The sequence below is a fragment of the Corythoichthys intestinalis genome, chromosome 11, assembly GCF_030265065.1.
Source record: "Corythoichthys intestinalis isolate RoL2023-P3 chromosome 11, ASM3026506v1, whole genome shotgun sequence".
In the NCBI taxonomy this organism is placed as follows: Eukaryota; Metazoa; Chordata; class Actinopteri; order Syngnathiformes; family Syngnathidae; genus Corythoichthys; species Corythoichthys intestinalis.
Window position 1 is genome coordinate 53,252,411 of NC_080405.1, and position 20,895 is coordinate 53,273,305.

The window sequence follows — 20,895 nt, forward strand, 5'->3', positions numbered from 1 at the left end:
GTTTATGACAGAAAGTGTCAAACATGGGCTGGATTCTTGCGATCAAACTGTCACCCATGCTGTCCCAGTGGCTGTTAAGAGACAGTTTCCACAAGGTTCGGACATGCAAGTAAGTATGTTGGCATGCTCCGGGATTGATAGATTCTGATGTTACTAGATTGTTCATTATTAATAGTGTTAAATTTATACCATAGCTCAGGAGTAAATAGTTTTTTTTCTAATTCGCACATTTCCTGTTTTCAATGGGTACCTAGTAGGCCTGAACGATATTGGAAAAAACTATTGCTGCGATTTTTTGGGGGGTTGCAATATATTGCGATATTATATTGCGATATAAAAAAAAAATATATATATATATATATATTTTTTTTTTGCATTGGAAAAAGATGCATATTATACATATATTAGACATGTTTTTTTCAAAATGTTCCCCATAAAATATGCTTTAAAAAATGTATATGGCTAACTTTAAAAAATGATTCACTTGCATATTTTAAATTTTTAAACAAATTACGTCACAATGAAAAATATGGCGTCTGTAAAAAAGTCACGGATATCTACCTCATAACTTTCGCTAAATTGTATTTTTTTGTTACTGTCGCATTTTCCCTGCTATGTTAGATGATAAATACCTTATCTGGAAAAAAAAAGAAAAATAGGGGGGGGGGGGGACGTTTAAAAGGGTAAATATGTGAAAAAGAAAATCTCGACCACTCCTTGATGTCTGCGATTTCTGCATTGCGACCCCTGTTATGATACCATGTTTCACCTACAAAATAAAATGAAATAATCCAGCTGCGGCCAGTCACAGCTGTGTCTTGAAACTCAGTGATACATGCGACATGGAGTTTTTGGATCGAAACAAGATAAGTACGTGATAATATCTTGTTAAAGTCATGGTGTCTGTAATTCTGCTCTCGCATGCTCTCACCTCCAGCTAGGGTTTTGCTGTTTAAAAAACATTTCTTTTTTTTTTTAAAAAAATGCCCTCCTGTTAAAAATTTTTCTTCCCCCAGAAAGTTGAGATTTTAAACTTTCCAATCATCACCACGTGCAGATAATCGAATCATTTTTAAACAAGAATAATGTACTGTAGTAGAAAAATGCTTTGCTTTATTTAATGCTTCTGTTTATCTACCTTGGCTGAAGAATCACTTCTAGTGTTTATTTCCAGGACACAACACAACAGGTGTACCAAGCATACCCATTCGTCAGAACACCGGCTGTCCCCAACGTTTCCACACACACACATTCATTCCAGCGCACGCTTCCTTCATGCAACACGTGCTTAACAAGTTAAACGACGACTGAAAGATGCGGTGTGATTGAAGTTCGCCTCTGTGGCAAGATCAAACACAACCATCGTTAACTTTAATAAGCAAGTGCGCAGAGGAACAAAGACCTAGGAGACCAGGTTTTGGACTGGTTTGCCTCCAATTTACAGGCTTATTCCACTTCTTTTTACTGCTAGTCCCCGATGTGATGGGAGCAGAGACTGGTTTGCTCAGTGGAAGGTTGACACGCATAAGGAAGTGTAAGACCTATGTGCAGCGTGGTCTCAAATTTTGATGTGAGAAAATGATGAAAAATGAGAAAAATGAATTGCTTAGCCCTATATTGCCAAATGTATCACATTTGATACACCAAAAATTTCATGATTTTGAGACTAATTCAGAATTTTGACATTTCTTTTTTGAAGAAAAAATGATGGATGCAAGTCAACACATGCATCTGCAGGTTACATGAGAAAAACAAAGGATTTAGTAAGGGTTATAGATATCTGAGCGTTTATTACACATTCATTTTGACTTTTCCTTTTACAAATTTGAAAAGGTTTCATTAGGACCTTATTTTTCAAATTTTGGGATTCTCTGATAATTGCTTCATATTGCTGGCATTAAAGGGTTAGTGTAAATGTCTGTTGGGAATCGGGCAGGAGAGTTCGGGCGTTACTGTTGTCAGGGCAACAAGATGTGAGGATTTTGCCAGCCTCAGCGCCACGTGAGTGCTGAGTGTCAACTTTTCAGTCATGGGTTCCTCCGTTATCAGACGTTCCTTGTGTGGGGTGAGGATGTCCTTTCATTTTTCTGGACTGCCCATTGTTGGTTACCAGATTATCTGATGGTGGGATTTGGTCATACAGATGTCTTGACCAGCCTCAGCGCCACATGACTGCTGAGTGTCAACTTTCGTTTGTGGTGCTTCCCCTCTCGCCATCCCCGAGGGCCGGTAGATGGGCGCGTGGGTGGCCCGGTGGACCACCCCGGATTCCGGTTTGGGGGGACGAGGGCTCCTTTGCTGGGCTGTGGGAGGAGGGATGGGCTTTGCTGCACCCCCCCCCCCCCCCAGGCTGGCTGGGTGGGGGCCGTGGCCCTGTGTCGGTGCCCGCGTGGCATCTCCGCTCGGTTGTGTGGCTGCTCCGTGCCCGGCGGGGCTCGCGTGCGGCTGGATGTTATTGGGCGCGCTCGGGCGGGAGGGTCCCGGTGCTGGGATTGGCGATAGGGCGGCATAGGGTCGGTCGCCAACGGGCTTACACTCACAAGGTATTCACACAATTACTGGGTTCTAGATCACAGAGATGATTTGTGTACACTCTACCCCTTTCTATCACTTAGTTAATAGACTCCCCCACCTTCTTCCCCCTCTTTCCCTGGTCAACAGGCCCCCGACATGGTGTCAACCGGAAATACATTTAGCTGACGATAGCACCAACATATTAGTAGTTAGTGGAGTTAGGCGTTCAATGTATTTCTTGTTGTTGTTTGTGTTTCTTCTCCTCGTGTTTTTCTTCTGTTCCCCCATAACCCCTTCCTGTTCGCTGTTTTGTCGTAACAAATGAGGAATGTTGAATGATCACAAAGGGAGTATGTCAGACTCTCAATGTGAAACATTTAAACTGTTCGGACTATCCGGGCACTTAGACTTCCATCCTCCGTGTCAAACAGCTGAACAGGACAGGTTAAAAAAAAAAAAAACAAGGTGGGATTTGGTCATACAAATCTCTTGACCAGCCTCAGCGCCACATGACTGCTGAGTGTCAACTTTTCAGTCACGGGTTCCTCCGTTATCAGACGTTCCTTGTGTGGGGTGAGGATGCCCTTTCATTGTTCTGGACCAGGGGTGCCCAAGTCCGGTGCCCAAGTTTAACACACCTGAATCAAAGGATCAGCTCATCAGCAAGCGCTGCAGGAGCCTGACAATGATCCGGATTATTTGATTCAGGTGTGTTGGAGGAGGGCAACATGGAAAACAAGCTGGATAGGGGCTCTCGAGGACCGGACTTGGGCACCCCTGTTCTGGACTGTCCATTGTTGGTTACCAGATAAGCTGCAGGTGGAATTTGGTCATACAGATGTCTTGACCAGCCTCAGTGCCACGTGAGTGCCGAGTGTCAACTTCTCAGTCGTGGGTTCCTCCGTTATCAGATGTTTCTTGTGTAAGGAGAGGATGGCCTTTCATTGTTCTGGACTGTCAATTGTTGGTTACCAGAAGAGCTGATGGTGGGATTTGGTCATCCAAATGTCTTGCAGCTCCGTCACCTGCATGACGCGCATGTAGAGCTCCTCTGTTAGCATGACGTTCTTGATGTTTGTCTTCTCAGGATATGATAATGGTTTGCTGACCCTGCAACTCTGTCGTTCACATCCCAGCTCTTTTGTCTGCCCTCACATATCATTTATACTCCTAATATAGTCTACTTGTTTCCTAAACTATGATTAAATGCTACTTATTTTACTGGGTGTGTTAGAGTAGTACAAAAAGTCAACCAGTAAATATGGGAAATAATACTATTCCTTTCAGTAGAGAGGAAACTGGTTAGCCGTCTTGACATGCTAATTAGCCACGTTATCTGCCTCGTTAACAAGTTTACATTATAGTATTTGTTTTATCATCGCTAGACACACTAAACACACTGGAGTTAACTGTTGTAGCTAATGGGAAACGTTCATGACAGCGTTTACTTAAATTTTGTGTAAATTGACGGATAATGGTCACGTAAATGTGAAATCATGTTGGAGGTTTTGCCTCCCCTGGCACCCACCCTCCACAAGCATTTTGGCTGTCCTTCCTCTTCTAAGCCGCGACCGTCTGTTTCTTTTCGGTAGCCAAAGTACTCCCATGCTAGCAACTGTCTTTTTTGAGGGGGGTAAAAGCGTGGAGTGTCATCGACAGGCACAGGATAGAGCAGGGGTGGCCAACCCTGGTCCTCGAGAGCCGCAATCCAGCTTGTTTTCCATGTCTCCCTCCACCAAAACACCTGAATCAAATTATCTAGGATTGTTATCAGGCAACTGCAGCGCTTGCTGATGAACTGATCGTTTGATTCAGGTGTGTTAAAGGAGGGAGACATGGAAAACAAGCTGGATAGCGGCTCTCGAGGACCAGGGTTGGCCACCCCTGGGATAGAGCAACAACCGAAGGGACAAGGGTGAGCGTTGCCGTTCCAAGTCACGGATTTCACTATGCATTTTTGGGACATTAAAAAATGGCTAACATCGTACTACGGTGTGACGGAAAATTTTTGTGATTTTTTTTTTTTTTTTTTTTTTTTTAATGTATTTATTTATTTATTTTATGTATACCATGGTAAATCTTGAAACCGGTAACTGGCACATACCTAGCTGCCATCCTTCCACTTTAAATAGATTGGACAACTACTACTGCCTAACTCATTGGTCGGAGGGTTCATCTTGGTCACAGGAAGAACAAATTTTATTTCATAAAGACAATAGCATTTTCCAGCAATTTTTACACCACTCTCTTCTTTTTTTTCTGGACGATGACTCATCATTTGTCCTTTTATAGGTCCCAGAAATAAAGCAGGCAAGTCCACAGCCAGAGTTTAATGTTGAGCAAGAGTGTATCAAAAACATTGAGAATCCTCCTGGTAAGCCACCCCATATCGTTTTCCCCACAACACGTAAAGAATCTGCTTATAACTCATGTTCATGACAGAATGTGTCAAATATGAGCCGGATGTTTGTGACCGACCTGGCTCCTTTAAGAGACCCGTGCCTGCCAAGAGACATTTTTTACAAGGTTTGGAAACACAAGTAAGTCCAATAGTGGGGAATTTTTTTATCTTATCATATGAAAAACAGTTCCCAGGTGTTTTAATAGCACATATGTGTCATGTTTTAGTCAAAATGACCCCCAAAAATGAAAACCATACACTTTACACACTCTGAATTTTTCTGAAATGGACCTACTTGGGGTCTCTCTTCCATATTCAGTGATGTGTGTCAAACCACAGGCGACTATTTACGAGCTGTTAATGTTTATTGATGAGTAGTAAACACTCCTTATTGCCTGTTTATGCTACTAAGGTGCCAGATATTAAACATGTGTGTCCAAGCCCTGAGTTGGATGCCAAGAAACTTTTCAAGAGGAGTGTCACTCGTACTCAAAATCCCCCTGGTAAGCATTTCCTTTTATTTCATTCTCCCTCACAGTAAGCTAGATCAATGTTTAAAACTAAAATATGCGAGTAAATAATTTTTTTTTAAGTCGTTTTTTTTTTTTTAAACGAAATATAAGACATTAATTAATGATTCTAAGCTAAAAATGACAGAAATTTTGAATAATATATATTAGGGCTGCAGCTATCGATTATTTTAGTAGTCGATTAATCGATAAACCATTAGTTTGAAAAATCGAGTACTAGGATAAGGAACATGAAAAATTCACTTACCTGAGCTGAGCCTCAAACGGTGTAAAAAATAAATAAATGAGGATCTATGTACAACAAAAGAAAATTTGGTGCTAACTTGCTAATGCTAACTTTTTTACAATGCTTATAACAAATGGTTCAGACACCTACTGTATGTACAACAAAAGAAAAATTGGTGCTAACTTGCTAATGCTAACTTTTTTACAATGCTCATAACAAATGGTTCAGACACATATTACCACAAAAATATACCTATAAACTAAACTACAAATGCATAAAAATGCAAAAAAAAAATAATTTTTGCTTATGTTGGTCTTAACAGGGATTCAGCCATTTGAATTGAGGCAGAAGGCAGTGTATCCACCCAAATCGATAAAACAAAATGCAAACACTTTCAAAATAAACCATTACAACGTCACTTTAAATGAACGAATACTTGATTCAGCAAAATTTAATTCTAATATTTTTTTCTAATCGAATACTCGAGTTAATCGATTAATCGTTGTAGCACTAATAAATATAATTATTTTTTTGCGCGACGTCTGTAAACGGGGGTTTTCAGGGTAAAACGGACAAATTGAAAATAGTTTAGGGACTTAATGCGCCATGAATCTGCTATGGCAGGATATAGACATATTGTTCGATCAGACACAACAGTTCTTTTGGCTTAAAATACAGCAGTTTAATTTATAGAGGGGTACGAAAGCAGAAACTGCTTTTTCAGCCTTGTCTGTGTTTTCCGCCATATATATATATTTATGGCGGAAAACACAGACAAGACTGTTGCCACTTACTGATATGGAAATGTATTATATGATTACTGACCATTGGACAGCCCAGACACTCGGCAACAGCCCATTTGTGGCTTCATTTTCCGAAATAATTTTCAATTGGGTGAACGTGGATGATTTTCCGCGATACACCAGTCACACAGTAGTGTGCCACGGCACAATTGTTGAAAAACACTGACCTAGGTGATGATGAATACTCCGCACCTTCACATTAGAACACCAATCGGCGCTGGATTTGCATGAGAATCGGGATACATTGGTGATACCAATGGGAAACAGGAGCCAATCTGTGCCAGATTTAGAAATGCAAGTGAGTATTGCTTTATATTCTTATCTAATTTAGGTGTTCACCTAATTAGTGAATCGGCTTCAATGTGTGACAATTTTTGTTTTGCTTGCTTGTTGTTATAACCTGACAGGAAGCTGAAGAGGAGGACATTGACAGTTTGGTTGACAATCATTTAAGTGCGATGGCTTCCAGTTCTTCAAGGGTAAATTAGTAGTAATTAAAGTTTAAGATTCATTTTCATTTGTCATGGAATGTACGTTGAAACCCTGCCTATAAGGGTTAAAGTTCTCCGGCGTGATAACGGAACTCCATCAACAAGGGGTGCTAGTGGGTGGTAATGCGTGAGACAATAGGGGTTTATGATTAATTTCACAAGCATTAATGATTGTTAGTTGTTGAATCCTGTCTTGTCATATTTTTGTGTATTAGGTTTGATGTACTCAAAACAAATACAAGAAAAACACAAACCCTCCACCAAAAAAACAAAAACAAACTGAAAATGCAAAAGCAAAAAAAAACAAACTGCAAAAACAGCCCAGAAAATTAAGTGAACATTGCAGAAGGGTTGGCAAAACTGAAAAATTACAAAACAAAACAAAAACTGTGAACCCCCACTACAAAAAATTGTCAAAACGACAAAAATCTTCCCCCCAAAAAAGAAAAAAAAAATACCCACACCAAAATAGAAAATAAACTTATAATGTACTTGAACTATATTTTAGTTTTGGTCAGTATATGCATGTCATGCCAGATGGTGCTAGACGTCCAATTCCTTTCGACAGGGTGGGGGCGGGGGCAAATGAATAGCAAAAAGAAAAAAAAAAAACACAAAATTGGCAAAATCACAAAAAAACCTTTAACAAAAAATCTAAAAATTGGCAAACCCGCAAAAAACAACCACACACACACAAAAAAACCCTAAAAATATGTAAAACTTAAAAAAACAAAAATCTAAACAAAATTTTAAAAAATTGGTAAAATCCAAAGAAACTGCACAAAAAACAAAAATTGGCAAACCTGCAAAAACTGCACAAAAAAAACTAAAAATTGGCAAACCCGCAAAAACTGCCAAAAATACCCACAAAAACGCAAAAATCAAAAAAAAAAATGGCAAAATCAAACTGCAGAAAAAAAAATTGGAAAACCTGCAAAAAACTGCCAAGAACCCACAAAAACGCAAAACAACAGAAAAGAACAAAAATTGGCAAAATCGCAAAGAAACTGCAAAAACTGCACAAGTAAATCTAAAAATTGGCATACCCGGAAAAACACACCAAAAAAAAATAAAAACAAACGAAAAAATTGGCAAATTTGCAAAGAAACTGCACAAAAAAAACCTAAAAATTGGCAAACCCACAAGAACTTCCAAAAAATACACACAAAAACGCCAAAAACAAAATGCAAATTGTCAAAATCACAAACTGCAAAAAAAAAAAAAAAAAAAGTGGCAAACCTGCAAAAAACTGTCAAAAACCAGAAACGCAAAAACAAAAAACAATTTGGCAAAATCACAAACTGCAGAAAAAAATGGGAAACCCGCAAAACAACTGCCGAAAAACCCACAATAACGCAAAAAATACACAAATAAACCTAAAAATTGATAAACATTGGAGCGCCAAAAAAAAAAAAAAAAAAGAGTAATTTGATGTTTTAGTTGTTATTGGGCACTCATTTGCTGCCATGGGCAGCACTAGACGTCCAATAGCTGTTGACCAGGAGGTGCGAATGAACACCCCCACAATGTTTAGTGTCTGCAATGTTTAAAAAAAAAAAAAAGTTTCAATTTTATTCAATTTGATATTTTTCCACGTTAATCCATTTATGGGTCACTATTCAGGTTTTATTTCTATGCAATAGATGGGGCCACAGCAGTGAACTCACTTTACAACAATCAGGAGTTCAATTCTTCAGCAAAGAGGCTTGAAGTTATTCGCCAGAGACGAATACCCGTGTATTTAAAACAACCATGAAGCATTGCATGAATAAAATCAAATACGTATTTTAAACAAATGATGCACTAGGAGTTTTAAAATCACATGATCATTTATAGTCCACTTTTTAGTATTGTGTCAATACATATTTTCCCCCTTTAAATAAAAGGAGTGGGAATTACCTCACTAAACTTTCTTTTCCTCAGAGCACGAGCATGACGAGCATTTACAGCGGCTCCGGAGACAATTTCAGTTTGGATATAAGAGGGGAGGTGATCTTTACCATGTACTACGATGATGATAACCAGAGCCTGCAGGTCCTAATTAAGGAGTGCCGCAAGCTGACCTTTGGCGATACAGTACGACAGACAACCAACCCGTAAATATGACTTTGTTTTCATGTCATTCCTCGAGGGTGATTGTTGTACCGCTCGTGTTCAAACTAGGGATGTCCTAATGCTGATTTTATCTATTTTTACTTCTAATCAGACTTTTTTTCAAAATGTTTTGCCGATCCGTTTTCCTGCCAATGAAAATGAATAAAGAATTTGGACTTGCATAGCTGTCAATGGCAGAGCCTTACTTGGGTACCAGTTGAATGTCAATGCGCTCTAATTTCAAGTGTATGGTCAAAAATCACAGCCACACATGTTTTTCTGCCATTTAAAATGAAAGTAAAATTTGGACGTGCAGAGCTGTCAATGGCATGGACATCTATGGCCTGCAAAACAGCAATATACCCCCAAAAATGCCATAACCCCCCCCCCACACACACACACACAAATATAAAATGCATTTTGCCACATACCCAAAAAAAATGCCACACGGCGGAAAAAAAATACCACATGGCAAAAAAATGTTGCCACATGGCGAAAAAAACATTTGACACATGGCGAAAAAAAAAAATTTGACACATGGCGAAAAAAAAATTTGACACATGGCGAAAAAAACTTTTTGAAACACGGCGAAAAAAACTTTTTGACACATGGCAAAAAAAACCTTTTTGAAACACGGCGAAAAAAACTTTTTGAAACACGGCGAAAAAAACTTTTTGACACATGGCGGAAAACTTTTTTTGACACACGGCAAAACATTTTTTGACACACGGCAAAAAACACTTTTGGTTTTCAGCCCTGCTGTATATTTTTAGACCAGTAGAAATGTTGCAAAAAAATTATATTGTTTGTATTAATCTGAGATCTGCTGGTACTTCAAGAATATTACACAATGATCTGTTACTATCATTTGTTTCTAAAGAGCAGTATTCTGAGTCAGCAGACATATTTTCCTGGTGGTGTTATTTACAGCAGCCGAAAGGCACGATGGTTAAAAAACACGTGACTACTGGATCGGATCCAATCTTGTAAGCAAATTAGATACTGTCAGATACTCCAAAAAGAGCCGTATCAGGTGCCGATAACGATATTGAGCATCAGATCACAGATAGTCCCATTGTTACGAACGAGTTCCGTTCCTACGCCGGCGACGTAATCCGAATCCGTAAGTCGAAATGAATCCTTTCAGTACCCCTAAAAACCTCCTAAATCTTAAAATAATTATCCAAAAACATGTATGTCGTATTGATAAAGTAAAAAATAAGATGCAGGTAGTCCCCGAGTTACGATGTACTAGATTTAAGTGATTTCAACTACGATGTCGGAGACTCGTCTTATTTTTTACTTTGCTTTATTAATAACGTGTTCTGTCCTCACTGATCATAAAGTTAAGCCTTACTGACGTCAAACAAGGCAATTGTGCTTTTTGAAACTTCAGTCACTTTTGACGATTTGTAGAGCTGTAACAGACATTTGTACACTTAGTCATGTGAAAAAATTAGGACACGCCATTAGATATTCAGTTATTTATTAAGAAATGTTCACATATCAATGTCTGATCTTGTTTTTCTTTATCTCTGGAAAAGAAAGTGATTGAATTGCAGTTAAACAACAAAAATTAACATTGTTTTACTCAATAAACCAAGTATATCAACAAAAATGCATATTCTAACTAAGGAAAAAGTTAGGAGACCCTACCACCTAATAGCTAGTGTTACCCCTCTTGGTTAAAATAACTTCACTGAAACGCTTTTTGTAGCCATCTACCAGTCTTGGACATCGGTCTGAAGAAAGTTTGCCCCACTCATCAACACAGAATACGTTCAGCTTTTCAATGGGAATAAGATCTGGGCTTTGACTCGGCCATTTCTTCCTTTTCAGCCAGTCCTTGATGGATTTACTGGTACATTTTGGGTCATTGTCATGTAGCAGGGTCCAGTTTCGCTTCAGCTTGTATTTTTTCCACAGATGATCTCACATGTTCCTCAAGCACACTCTGATACGTGATAAAATTCATGGTGGATTCTATGATGTTGAGTGGCCAGGTCATGCTGTAGCAAAGCATTCCCAAACCATGACACTTTCACCTCCATGCTTCACAGTTGGTATGCGGTTCTCTTCCTTGAATGTCCTCTGTTCTGGTGTCCAAATAATTCAATTTTAGATTAATATGTCCAAAGAACATTGTTCCAGAAGTCCTGGTCTTTGCCTACATTCACTCTGGCAAACTTCAGTCTGGCCTTCATGTTCTTCTTGGAGAGCAAAGGTTTCCTCCTTGCACACCTTCCATGAATGTTAAATTTATGTAGTTTCTTTCTGATTGTAGAGCAGGGGTGGGCAAACCGGTCCTCGAGGGCCGCAGTGGGTCCTGGTCTTTGTTCCAACTGATCCAGCACCGAGCTTTTAACCAATGAGGTTTCAATGGAAACAAGAAGCACCTGACTGCAATCAACTGATTGCACTTATAACACACCAGATTGGTGAAAAGGTGTCCTCTTGATGGGTTGCAGCAAAAACCCGCACCCACAGCGGCCCTTTGTGGAATAGTTTGCCCACCCGTTGTAGAGGCATGCACTTTCACATCAATCCTGTAGCAAGAGCCTGCTGTAGGTCCTGTGATGACATTTTAGGGTTTTTAGAACCTTGTTTTACCACCTTGCTGCCTGTTCTCGGTGTGAACTTGCTTGGACGGCCAGACCTGGGCGTTTTGGCAGTTGTTTTGAATGTCCTCCACTTGTAGACTTTTTTTCCGGACAGTGGAATGGCTGATTTTATAATCTTTTGAGATCTTTTGAAATCCCTCACCCGACTCATATCACACAATCATCTTTCACAGACAGCTCCTTTGATCTCACCATGGTGTTTTCTCTCACTTCAACAGTCAGTCACTGTTGAAAGCATTCTGTGTTGAGGAGTGGTGCAAACTTTCTTCAGACCGATGTCAAAGACTGGTAGATGGCTTTTCACATGACTGTATGTGCAAAACGACACAAATTTGAACAATAAAACACTTGACACAAAACAATTAGTGTTCAAACATCCATCTAGTCTGGTCAATATGTAAATTTGGTAGATTAAGTTAGCCTAATTTTCCTAACAAAATTCCACTAGCTTAAATGCTACGAATGCTAACGTATTTCTCATAGCAAATCATTCACACTTACAGTAACTCCACAAACTTTAGCTGTAAACTTAGAAATGCATACACAAGCATATACTAGCTAAAACAACTTACAGCCTTATGTGGGCCAAACCAGAGCACACCTATCCTTTATCTATGTCACACGTCTGAGTCTGCATCGCAGTCATACAAGGAGACAGTCCAGACAGACCCAATGCTGCCACCAGAGGGCACTGTATTCTCCAGCATAAAACAAACACAATACTTTTGGACTTTTGGATAGTTACTTTGTAGGGGGCACTTAATGGGTTAATTCCAATTTAGGCGGAAATTTTGGTTACGTCGCCAGCGTAGCAACGGAACTCGTTTGTAACCCGGGGACTATCTGTTTTGCTTTGTGCATACAAATGCATACACAAACATATATTAGCTGAAACAACTTACAGCCTTATGTGGGCCAAACCGGAGCGCAGCTATCCTTTATCCATGTCACACGTCTGAGTCTGTGTCTCAGTCATACAAGGAGACAGTGCAGACAGACCCAATGCTGCCATCAGAGGGCAGTGTATTCTCCAGCATAAAACAATATACAATACTTTTGGATAGTTCTTTAAGAGGTATTAAAAGGGTTAATTCCAACTATCGCGGAAATTCGGATAGGAACTGAACTCGTTCGTAACCCAGGGACTACCTAAAAATTATTTTGCAATATCTTCATACATCTGGATTCTTTTGTTCCTGCAGCCCTTAACTCATTCACTGCCAATGACAGTTAAAGGCATCAAATCCATTTCAACCTGGAATTGAGTGCCATTGACGGCATTAGACACCCCATCAAAAAGGGATTAATAGTTAGTTAATACTTAAAAATAATAAAAAATAATACATTTTAAAAACCTGATCTTTTTCCCCCCTTTAGCTATCCTCTGATCTGGAACTAATTCCCATCACGTAATCAGAAGAGGGACGTCCCTAGTTCAAACATTTGAAATAGTTGTAAAACATACTTTTTCTTAACGTACACACTCCGCAGAGATAAGCGGCTGCTGGCTGTGTTTACTATGTATTTTACTCCACGAGGTGTGCCGCGCAGGAAATTGAATGTTAACAAATACGCCCAGAAGTGCAGTCATGTGAGAGTGTTTTGTTTGCGTTTCAGTTACGTCAAATGCTACCTCCTGCCCGACAAATCTCGTCAGAGCAAAAGGAAGACCACCATTAAGAGGCACACCTGTGACCCAGTTTACGAAGAAACATTCAAGGTATTATTCCTTCCTGTTCTCTGGGTTGTGTTGACTCTTTAACTCCAAACCCTTGAGAAAGACCATTGATTTACAGTAGCGCTTGTCAATATTGACTTTGGTCCTGACCTCCAATGAAGAATCTGTTTGAATTGGGCCATATAACTAGTAGAGGTGGGAATGTTTGGGCACCTAACGATTCGATTACAATTCAGAGGCTACGATTCGATTATAAATCAATTATTGATTACCCAAATCCCCATTCTGTATCAGCAGCTTTAAACTACATTCAATTAATTTAATGTTGTGAATCAACCGTTAAAGTTCTTAAAATTGCTCCCGTTATTCCATAATTTCCCTTTTGTCTACTTTCGACATGTGAAAGTTTTAAAACTATTTTAGAGATAGATTCAAGTCATTATTTTACTGATTTAGGAGTATTTTAGAGTAAAAGTTAATTAGGTTCGCTTGGAAGGTTCGCTACAACAGCCTTGCAGGGAAGTCTACTGCTTTAAGATGGCGGCCGTTTACTAACGTCCGCATCTAGCTTTCTGTACATGTGCTGCTAACGCCACCGAGTCTATTTAGCATCTAGTCCTATATAAATATGATATCTACCGTCAGAGGCGTCGCGTCCCATTAGGCCAGTACTTCTCAAATGGTGGGGCGCGCCCCCCCAGGGGGGCGCAGAGCGATGCCAGGGGGGGCGCGAGTGACCTCGGGGAACATGCTTTTTTTTTTTTTTTTTTTTTTTGCCGTACTAGAATAAAGTGTACTTGCACATCCACTCCGTGGGTGGCAGTGGCGCTCTCATTTTCAAAGTGCGTGCAGTATTTTTGAAGTAAGCAAAAGCACACGGAAGAGACTCATGCAGAGCTGGACTCACGCAGCGACCCGCTGTCTTCTTCGGTTCTCACGTGTCCGGCCGAGAAGTGCCGTTTTCGGCTTGGGATCGTCACGACCACCGCCCTCACCTACGGTTCTCCCTCGGCCGCCGAGAATGCGCTTTTTTCGGGCCGTTTGCCTTTGACTTTTAATATAGTGGGAAATGAGGAAAGAGCACTGTTTACTGAGTCTAAAAATGATTATAGCGGAGAAGCCAAATCAGTTAAGATGCCACTTAAAGACATTAGACCTCAATCTCATTGATAAGCCGCTTGTTTTTCAGCGAAAACGTGCCGAATATTGCCAATTGTCACAATCGTCCTGCTTTGTCAGTTTTATATCAGTAAACCAGTGAGCACTGTGGTGAATCAGCGAAAATAAAAACTTTCCTTCTGTCCAAAGACCTTTTTCCCCCCTTCTATTCAGTTTTGTTTTTTTTCGGTCAAATTTTTTGGCATGTTGTCCTGAAGAGTAAATGTTTCTAATCAATTTGAATTTGTTATTATTTACTGATTTTATTACATTTTATTTTTCAGTATCAAATGGTCAAAAATGTACCTTGAGTGTATTTTTACAGTTTGGATGTGACTTATTTTTTATTTTTTTATTTTTTTTAACTTCAGGCAAATTGATGCGCGTTAAGTCTTTTCTGTTACAAGCAACACAATGTTAAAAAAGTTATACTTTATTATAAGTTGATCTATGTTACTTTTTTTCTTTAATAGAAAAAAAAAAGGACACAATGTTAGGCAGAGGCGTACTTATAATAGTAATATAGACGAATGATACTATTTACAGTGGCGGCAGAGAGTTGGGGGGCGCGAAACATTTACGTCTTCCTTGGGGGGGCGTAACAGAAAATAATTGAGAAGCACTGCATTAGGCAAACCAGGCAATTGCCTAGGGCCCCCAGCCAGCAGGGGCCCCCAGAGGGCCAACAGATTTAGCACACACAGCTTTACTGCACTGTCGCAGCGACAAGCGTAGGGAATGTTTCTATATCATGTAATCATTTGGCAGATTATCTATCGATTCTGTTATCAATCCCAATCAGCACTAACCATGTCACGTAGATTTTACAAATTTAAAGTCCAATCAGCAATTAATACCACATGATTGTTTAAAGAATGACTCACCAAGTACTCTCTGGTAAGTCCGTATTGAGTTTTGTTAAGTTGATTTTCACAGGCCACCTCATTATTCATGTGACTACTTAAAGAAATTGCGATTTTTTTTTTTTTTTTCCCCAAAAAGTCTATTAATGGGTCGATTGTATTCCTGGTCTTACTTGCACACGCTTGAAGGGCCCCATGTTGCTTGTTGCCTGGGGCCCCCAGGGACCCTTGCTACGCCTCTGTCTACCGTACCATTATGTGGACGTACTTTGTAGCAGCTGTCGGCAGCAGTCAGGTATGTTGTTGTTTTTTTATCTTGCAGCATAAGTTGAGCTAGAGCCGTGAGTTGAGCATTGGCATTACCCGAGTAATGACAAGCATGATGTTTAGCTACTCTCGCTCCGTTCCTCATTGCGTCTCAAAGACCGCGCGGCGCGCTGAGTGTGTTTTACTTCCGCTTTACTTGACATTTATCAATAATCGGAATTTGGATGTTTGTGAATCGTTCTCGAATCTTCCACGGCCGAATCGCGAATAATCTAAGAATCGAAAATTTCTCACACCTTTAATAACTAGTGTTGGAAAAGACTGGATGTCTCCCATCACATAATACCTCTGGGTACCTCACGATGACAATGATCTCATGATATGGTGATACGACAATTATCGAGACTTTCACATGTCGAAAGTAGACAGAAGGGAACTAAGGCAATAGCGGGAGACATTTTAACCACTTTAACAGTTGATTCACAACATTAAATGACTTCCAAATAAGGGTGTAACGGTACATGTATTTGTATTGAACCGTTTCGGTATGTGGTGCTCGGTTCGGAACGGAGCCGTACCGTACGAGTTTCTGACGTAATGTGACCCTTACTTTTCGAGGCGTTGAGTCGATCGGGTTGCAGTTTCTTTGTGTAGATTATATTTACTCCGTCTTCTCTACTATAATGAGGACCAACACGGTAGGACAGTATAACCCAGAAACGTCAACGGCGTGACAACGTTGTTCTCGCGGCGTTAAAGTCAATCAGCCAATGCACACTAGTCGCAGTGCGGCCACGTGTTAGACGCGTCCTAGAAGCGGCTCAACACGACGCACGCGAAAAGAACGGCAGAGTTTATTATTTCACGCGAGACGCGACCCTCCTGCGCCAAAACTACTAACGGTAGCTAGGATCGGGCAGACCGGAAGTCACTCGTGTAAAGATACAGTGGATCCGGTCGATTTTCAAACTAATCTGCAATCGTAACCCACTTTTTGAGTCCATCAGATCTCTTGAGTGGTAGATCGGGGCACAGTTAACTTGTCTTTGTTGATTTACTGCTGTCTTCTCTGCTATAATAATAACCAACACGGCCCCGTGTTCAATACAAAACCCTCCTACCACAACAAAACCAGTAGGAACTAATATTCACATAGGAACTAAAGTTATACAACATAAAATATACAATATAAATGAATACTACATCACATCTGTGAAATATAAACACATAATAAAATAAATAATAGGCCATTTAAATTGAATAAATTTAAATGAGCTAAAACACCTGTTATTACAGTAAATAATAAGAATAATACACAGATCCTGCTTACACAATGAAATTTATTAATTTCTGTGTGGCGCTTTAACTTGAGAAAATCCACTAATACAGCTTTTGAAAAACGTTCATAAGAAAAAAAAAAAGATTCATTGAGGCATTTAATTTGTAAAAGACATGTTAAAATCATTGGGATTGCTTTTCTCTTTAGCACAGGACTTGTTTTTTCATTTTTTTTTTTAGTTTTCAGTTTTTATTTTTGCTGCAGGCAGTATCAGCTCCTTTACTATGGTGTGGGGTTATTTTGCACTGAGCAACGAGGTATGCCACCTTATATGATGCTGACAGTGCTTGCTGGTTTACTTTGGTAACACGGATTGTTGGCAATATTTGGCACATTTTTCGCAAAAAAAAAAAAAAATTCCTGCTGTCCGCCGCGAACATTTTTAGACAAAGTAAACAGACTTGTCTTTCCTCGTCTCCCACCTTACTAAAAGTCAAAGCCAAATGTTGCATACGCATCTTTGCTGTGTGCTCCTGTTGGCTCAAAATACTGCGCACTCGCCGAAAATGGGACTGGCACTGCCACCCACTGAGTGGATGTGCAATTACACTTTATTCTAGTACGGCAAAAAAGTAGGTTCCCCAAGGTCATACGCGCCACCCCCAGCATCGCTCTGCGCCCCCCCCTGGGGGGGCCCGCCCCACTATTTGAGAAGTACTGGTATAGGCTAATGTTCCTATTGTTGAAAGCACAAATGTGTGTAATAAACTAGCACATTTATATTTTGCATTTTGTTTTCTTACTGTACCCAAAATGAACCGAACTGTGACCTCAAAAATGAAGTACGTACTGAACCGAGATTTTTGTATACCGTTACACCCCTACTTCCAAACATAGCAAAGGTCACTTATCTAGTTATCGCAATATCCACAATACCCCTGTGTCTAGTTAAGTTTAGGGTAAAGAATTGGGCTAGGGCGACTGTCCCAAAAACCTATAGTGTGACCTATGTTTTTTTGAATGGGGGAAAAAAAAGTAAAACCAATTACTTTGCCAAGTAACTAATTACTCTTACATTCAGTTAACTGAGTTACTAACTCAATTACTTTTTGGGAGGAGTAATTTGTAACTGTAATTACTTTTTTAAAGCAAGATTAACAGCACTCACTGTTTAATAAAGGAAGCAACAGGTTGCTAGTAAAATTTTCCCACTGGTGGTTGTATCGTAGATTGATTTCCTCACTGTAGCGATAGTTGTTCTATCGCCACATTGTGGGATAATCGTTATTGTGAGCCTTGTATCGCAAATTATATCCAGAGATACCCATAGGTTCCCACTCCTACTCCAGAGACATACTGTATACATATTTGTATAAAAAATTTTTTCAAAATGTCGTCTTTGTATTGATGTTAAAATAAGGTTCATTTACTTAACCTAGCACAGTCTCTGTCGAGTTTGTTATCTGTTCAATTGTTCCATTGTCTGTTTAATTAGTACTCCATTCGTCGCAACCAGCTGTTAACTCGAAGTATGTTGATATCCGTGTGGCATCACGGCCACCTCAGCAGCAACCCTTTCCTGGGGGAGGTGGAGATCGCCCTGGACTGCTACGACCTGGACTCCCGAATGGAGGAATGCATGGCTCTCATGACAAAGGTAAAAGCAGGGGTGAAAGGCAACTGTTAAAACAAAACTGCCAGGCTGCCACACATGCATCTCCAAGAACAAAACCATCTATTAACGTCAGATGTACATACACAAGTGTGAAAAAACACATTAAGAGGGGTTTTAATATAAAATTTCTATAACTTGTACTAACATTTATCTTTTAAGAACTACAAGTCTTTCTATCCATGGATCGCTTTAAGAGAATGTAAATAATATAATGCCATCTTGTTGATTTATTGTTAGAATAAACAAATACAGTCCTTATGTACCGTATGTTGAATGTATATATCCATGTTGTGTCTTATCTTTCCATTCCAACAATAATTTACAGAAAAATATGGCATATTTTATAGATGGTTTGAATTGCGATTAATTACGATTAATTTTAAGCTGTAATTAACTCGATTAAAAATTTTAATCGTTTGACAGCCCTAGTTAAAATATAAAACCTACCGAAAATTTTCCATTAGCACCGCCCATGCCCCATACCTTAGACCAGGGATGTCCAAACTTTTTGCAAAGGAGGTCAGATTTGGCGTGGTAAAAATGTGGGGGGCCGACCTTAGCTGACGTCCTTTACGTAGAACAATATATTTAAGCAAAATTTAGCAAGCCATTCAGTGTGTACATTTGCTTTATTATTTTTTTTTAATGAATAATTTCAACAATCTCACAACTAGCCTTTGCGGCGTTCTCTTTCGACTCTCGGGCTCTTACGAAATACTACTGCTGTGAAATTAAACTAGCTTCAATTTGCTTCAATTTCTCGCTGTGTATCTTCCCTGTAATCTTTTCCTACATATCAGCGTGTCTTGTTTGGAAATATCTAGGGCTGTCAAACGATTAAAATTTTTAATCGAGTTAATTTCAGCTTAAAAATGAATTAATCGTAATTAATCGCAATTCAAACCATCTATAAAATATGCCATATTTTTCTGTAAATTATTGTTGGAATGGAAAGATAAGACACAAGACGGGATATATACATTCAACATACGGTACATAAGTACTGTATTTGTTTATTATAACAATAAATCAACATCCATATATATTATGAGGCAGTAACAAAATAGTAATGCACAGACGCTAAGGAAACTAACTAAAGGTGTCCCGATCGTCATTTTCAAAGTATCGGAATCAGCAAAAAAATATCGGACATGCCTTTTTTTTAATATATATTTTTTTAATAAAGTCGTTTTCTAATTGTATTTAACGTTACAGACAAAATGTCTTACACTTATCCAGAGTCTTTAGTTTTGGCTTAAAGTAGGGCTGTCAAATTTATCGCGTTAATGGCGGTAATTAAATTTTTTTTAAAATTAATCACGTTAAAATATTTAACGCAATTAACGCATGCGCTGCTCGACTCACTCACGCATTGTCGCGTTCAATCTATAATGGCGCCGTTTTACCTATATATAGAGCTAAAAGGCAGCGTAAAATGAGTAGAGTGAATTTTGGCAGTCTTTGGAGCCTTTTTTTAGTTGGCTAAAGCCTTAAAATCCCACTTTCAACTATTAGAAATATCGTGGGAAGCAATGTGGGGAAGAAAGGTAGTAGTTGATCTTTTTATTAACACCCTATGTTATTTCCCAACGCAGAGATGATATTAGGGCTGCAGCTATCGAATATTTTAGTAATCGGGTAATCGACTGAAAATTCTATCGATTAATCGAGTAATCGGATAAAACAAATATATTTTTAGGTGAAGAGCAACTATAGATATACATGAGAAAACAAGACATTTTATCATTTTCAGTCAATCAATGTCTTTATTTTCGATGTATATTGTTGAAAACAGCCAACAATTGCATCTCAGATGTAACTAGAATAAAAAAAAAGACTAATTCACTGCTTTCACTCAAAAAGCTTTTAGATCTTATTAATATATATATATATATCTTACCTAAAAATGCCATTACGCTTGATAACACACATCACTTAAAAGTTAGGATTTTTTCCCCACGTGTTTCAATTGAATTTCTCTTTGTGTCAAGCCATTTTTAAGTTCTAGTTAAGTTTTAAGTTAGTCTAAACTGTAAGTCCTGATAGGATTTTGAGTTTTTGCTGTGTTCAAAATAAATGTATGATACAGGCTGTATTGGAGCACATTCGGGACCAGTGCTACTTGGTGTTTTATCCAGCAATGACTACTGAGCTAAAATTGATAGTTAGCATGATTAAGTTTTTATTTTACACCCTCATCACTCCACAATGCTATGTTATGTTAAAGCCTGTATGTAAGACACGTTAGCCACGCATCGACAGTGGTCTTAATTAATTGAAACCTAGCCCTCCGCA

At 39.1% G+C, this 20,895-nt stretch overlaps 1 protein-coding gene across 20 annotated transcripts in view; it reads left to right on the forward strand.

Annotated features, from left to right (window-relative positions):
• Positions 1-20,895, forward strand: part of sytl4 (synaptotagmin-like 4) — a 52,195-nt gene that overhangs the window by 26,116 nt on the left and 5,184 nt on the right. For all 20 annotated transcript variants that reach the window (XM_057850119.1, XM_057850127.1, XM_057850121.1 and 17 more), the window contains 9 exons: positions 12-109; positions 4,807-4,888; positions 4,957-5,054; positions 5,328-5,418; positions 6,678-6,772; positions 6,882-6,953; positions 8,889-9,061; positions 13,298-13,400; positions 18,421-18,582. In XM_057850119.1, coding sequence (XP_057706102.1) covers positions 12-109; positions 4,807-4,888; positions 4,957-5,054; positions 5,328-5,418; positions 6,678-6,772; positions 6,882-6,953; positions 8,889-9,061; positions 13,298-13,400; positions 18,421-18,582 — 974 coding nt within the window. The remainder of the gene's footprint in view (positions 1-11; positions 110-4,806; positions 4,889-4,956; positions 5,055-5,327; positions 5,419-6,677; positions 6,773-6,881; positions 6,954-8,888; positions 9,062-13,297; positions 13,401-18,420; positions 18,583-20,895) is intronic.